The sequence below is a fragment of the Echiichthys vipera genome (assembly GCF_963691815.1).
Source record: "Echiichthys vipera genome assembly, chromosome: 11".
Classification (NCBI taxonomy): Eukaryota; Metazoa; Chordata; class Actinopteri; order Perciformes; family Trachinidae; genus Echiichthys; species Echiichthys vipera.
The window spans coordinates 12,274,068-12,278,242 of record NC_139836.1 but is presented as its reverse complement, the minus strand read 5'-3'; the positions used below and the strand labels follow the sequence as shown (position 1 = coordinate 12,278,242).

Sequence of the window (4,175 nt, the reverse complement as noted above, 5' to 3'; positions counted from 1 at the left end):
GTGATGCACAAAGTGGAGCATATTTGGGACTGTTTGTTTGTTGTTGTTTTTTCCGCCCATGCATTTCCATGAATCATGAAAAGGCAAGTGTGCAGAAATGACTGCCGTCCTGCAGCTTGAAACAGTAGCCTACTTATGTTGTGCAGCGTAAATCAAGTCTCCCGAGCCGTCACAACAAGCCTGCGTATCAGAGCAGAGTTCCTATCTCATCATCTGTGCTGTGTAACTTAATCACTCAAATGAAGCAAGCTCAGACAATAAGTTCATACAAGATCAGAAATTGTATTTGGCAATTTTTAAACAAGTGCATACAAGTACAGCTAAAAGCATTTCAGTTTTGCCAAGTGCTCGTAGAGTAGCATTAGTCACATTCTACGTTAAACAGGAACTGCCACCAGACCTAGAAGTACATCAAGAATTTTGTTAAACATCAACAAAGAGGAACGTAGTCCATTATAATGAGTACATACCTTTATCTTCAAAAATATAGAAACACAATGTATTCAAAAATCAAAAATTATACAACCATGTTTACGAAGTATACTCTTCCCTTGGGTCCAATATGTACAAGTCCGTTAGTTTGTTTGAATGGTATGTATGTGATATTTATATATTTATACTCATATTTTTGCTTCCCCTCCCCAAAGAAGTGTTCAAACAAAATCAAGGGTCTCTCTCCTTTTTTACTTTGACATCTCCTGCAAGGATGGTGGCGATTTCTCCTTGCATGAAAGCCCATGGTACGTTTGAGCCAACCAGGGGACATTTCTCTCCACTTGGACAGTACACTTCACCCGTGGCACCTTGCTGCTTTATGCTTTCCCTCGAGCACGGGAAGCAGAACTTATGCGAGGGCACAGACGGGCACTGAACAAAGTGTGTGTCCTCCAAACGCTCGTGGCACAGCGTGCAGCACAGAGGTATGCTACCGGGTACCGAGGAGTCTGGAATGCTTTGGGGGTGCACTTGGTCCATGCCTGGTGCGTGGGGTGTGCCTGCACCAGATGCATCTCTCTGTGCCAGCCTCCTCTGATTCATGGAGGACGGTGACAGGGGACTGCTGCTGTTCCTCCGGGTGGTGGAGTGGACTTGGTTTGCGTCCTTGGGAGAGCTGTTCCCACCTGCATTGTCTGCTGCCATGATGAGTGCCGCCATGGGGGACTGGCCGTTCTGGGCCGCCTCAGGTGGGGTGGTGCGGGAGTGGGGGGATATTGTGGAGGGGGGAGAGGCGAAGCTTGGCGGGGGAACTGGAGGCATTTTCAGTCCGTCAGTAGGTGGTGGTAACCACTGCTGTCCTTCTCCATTGAGCTTGGCAGCTGTCCCCTCTCCCTCTGGTTCAGGCGAGGCTTTTCTCTTCATGCTCCGGGGGTGTTTTCCTCTGTCTGGAGGTGGGAAAGGGTTAAACAAAATAGTTGAGTTGCACAGCTACACTGCAGACAAGGATCACCAATTACACTGAGAGGGAGGCATGCATTTTTGCTGTTCCCTGCTGCACCATAGGGCACAGAACAATAATAATAAACACATACAACAAATAAACACAACAAAAATATAATTTAAGCACCTTTAATTTTGCAGACATACTACTATATATATATATATATATATATATATATATATATATATATATAATGTGTGCGTTATTAACCCATTCCTTGGCTCAGCCGGGTTAATAAAGATAACATAAATATGGCGTAAAAAAGACTAAATATTGTTGAAGAGAACCCGGATGCTTACCTGATTTGGAAGCGGTGGCGCTGGGCTCATAGCCCATAACTCTTTGTTGCATGGCCGCATGGTCCTTCTTGAACCTGTTGTCGAAAGTGTGCAGAGCCATCAGGTCCCTCACCGTTTTGCCCTTGCCCATCCAGTCCGATTCTGCTCTGTTTTTGTGGCTCTCGGAGAGCTCCGGCGTGAGGCTGTCCGGTCTGTGTTTCTCCTTCCCCTCTCTGTCGTGCTCGGTGCTGGAGACCGAGGCGGGTCTCTTGCCCATGTCGGCAGGACTACCGCCCGCCAGTGCGGAGGGAAGCCCCATCTGACCCGGTCTACCGTTGACTGCGTGCACCGGGGGCATGTTCCCGTTAACCAAAGGCACTAGATTAGGGGGGACCGTGCTATTCCTGCGCGGGTTGGGGCTCTGGCGGTTCAGCTCTGGCGGCTCGTCGGGCTTAGGAAATCCATTGGGGACGGGGATGCCGTTCGCCTGCCTGCCAGACTGGTACTCTGGACCCAGCCTGGGCGGGCGGTCGGAGGAGAGCGGGTAGCGGTCCAGCGGCTGCGGCGGTCGGGAGCCGGGGTCTCCCGCCCCAGCAGCGTGGTTGATCGCCTGGATCTCTTTCCCGGAGAGCTGCGACTTCCCCGGCCCGGGAGACCTGCCCTCCTGAAACCCGTGAGCCCTCTTGAGCTGCCGGGCCGTCTCGATGACAAACTCAATGCGGTCTGCTCCTTCGTAGTTGACACATCCCCTGCAGACGGGCTCGGTAAAATCCCAGATCATGGCCCAAGGCATGCGGGGCAAGTCGCATAAATAACACGACTGCCTCCTGGAAGAAGCAGCGACCGCCGCGGACGACATAGCGCTCGTCGTCGACCCCCCGAAAAGAAACCCAAAATGTTGTCTTGTGCTCCCGCTTTCCTCCCGAGCTCCCTTTAAAAGCCAATACAGAGACAGAGCACGTTCCGGCTGTCGAAAAAAACACACAAACTCGTCTTCTCCCGACTTTTAGAGCAACAACGTTGAAGTTTTAGAGGGAGAAGTTCATGTCGGTGTGTACTTTACTACGGCGCTCCTCTGTCTATCTCCACTGACTCTCTACTACTGGCTCAATGTGGAGCAGTGACGTCACCGCGGAGCTCTAAACGCCTGCTTCCACTTCAGTTTCTATTGACTTGATTTCTTCGACAGACCCCCCCACCCCCTCCCCTTCCTCCTCTTTCCTCCCCCAGTTTACTGCAGCCTCTGTCACTCACTGCTTGCTTTTTTTTATTTTTTTATTTTAATATAATCACTTGAACCTCTGCCAAAAAAACTGCGCCCAGTTCAGCCTCTCCACCACCAGCCTCCGACTGAAGGGAATAACCCGCAGCTCGTGTTATTATCAAACCTGCAAAAAAACAGCACTCCGGGTCCGCCGATACAAGCCAGCCTGCAGCGAGAAGGGGTTTTTTGTGGGAAAATGTGGCTGTAGGTTTAGCTGTAGACCGCCAGGGGATAAAAAAAACAACCAAAAAAAGAGTCGCCAGCTCCTCCAGTTGACTGCTGCTTTGTCCTAAATTCAGAGCATTATCCGGTTCAGGCTGAAAAACTCTCTGCAGCTTGTTTTTCTCAATGCACAGCGCCTCGACGCCATGAGCTGCTACTACTACTGCTGTGCAGTGAATGAGGTGGGTCGACCCTGAAAAACAACTACTGTAATCCAATCGCACATGATGGCAATATACATAGAAGCTCAAACATTTAATGCAGCAACATAAAACATGTTTTTTTTATTATTATTATTATTTATATGGGACATTTTAGGGTTATTAGAGGGATTTTGCTGCCCATATTTCTGTGTCAGTTCACCAGCATGGATTCAACATGTCCTGACTTGTTTTTTTAAGCACTGGTTAGATTACATGTTCCTGCCCTGTTAATATTAAAAGAGAGAAAAGGGCGCCTCCGTTAGCCAGTAACCAGGAAGCTCTGTCATGAGGTGGGGATTTCCAGCCAGACCAGTGTGTTGTAAGCTTGAATGGATCGGGGTTACAGCACGAACATAGCTCTGCCCACATTTTATTCTAGTGCACTGAACAGTCAGTCATCCAAATCTGCCACCACTAAATGTAATTACACTGCAATGAATCAGCCATTCAGACTCTTTTTTTTTTTAGTTAGTTGATTTTCAAACAGCTAAAAATGTAAAATATGTATTATTCTGAGTTATGTAGCAAGATTAATGATTACACTTGTGTTTTATATGATGTGGAAAAAGAAATGTTACTAGAAACAGCTCATGTGCCAAAAATCCCCTGAAGTAAAAGTGTAGGTTAGAAGTGGAGGAGTGTCCCTGTAGTTCAGATTCCTCCCTCTCATCTGGGCTCATTCCAACTCATTGCAGCTTAGCCTCAGGCTTTGGGTGAGGCAATGCGTCTGTAACCTGCAGACACAAAGCAGGATATGTTTGTGCAAGTCC

At 48.3% G+C, this 4,175-nt stretch overlaps 1 protein-coding gene across 1 annotated transcript; it reads right to left on the bottom strand.

Annotated features, from left to right (window-relative positions):
• Positions 1 to 262: 262 nt before the first annotated feature.
• irf2bp2a (interferon regulatory factor 2 binding protein 2a) lies at positions 263 to 2,893 on the bottom strand. The gene is made up of 2 exons (XM_083922754.1): positions 1,738 to 2,893; positions 263 to 1,382 (listed from the first exon to the last, which is right to left on the bottom strand). Exons 1-2 carry the CDS (start codon positions 2,573 to 2,575, stop codon positions 664 to 666), a joined length of 1,557 nt encoding a protein of 518 aa, XP_083778880.1. The 5' UTR covers positions 2,576 to 2,893; the 3' UTR covers positions 263 to 663.
• Positions 2,894 to 4,175: the final 1,282 nt, after the last annotated feature.

Bases quoted from the DNA above. Each gene is read 5' to 3' on its own strand.
- irf2bp2a (XM_083922754.1), bottom strand. From the start codon at position 2,575: ATGTCGTCCGCGGCGGTCGCTGCTTCTTCCAGGAGGCAGTCGTGTTAT. The intron at 1,383-1,737 runs GTAAGCATCCGG...TCCCACCTCCAG, and splicing joins CGCCACCGCTTCCAAATCAG to ACAGAGGAAAACACCCCCGG.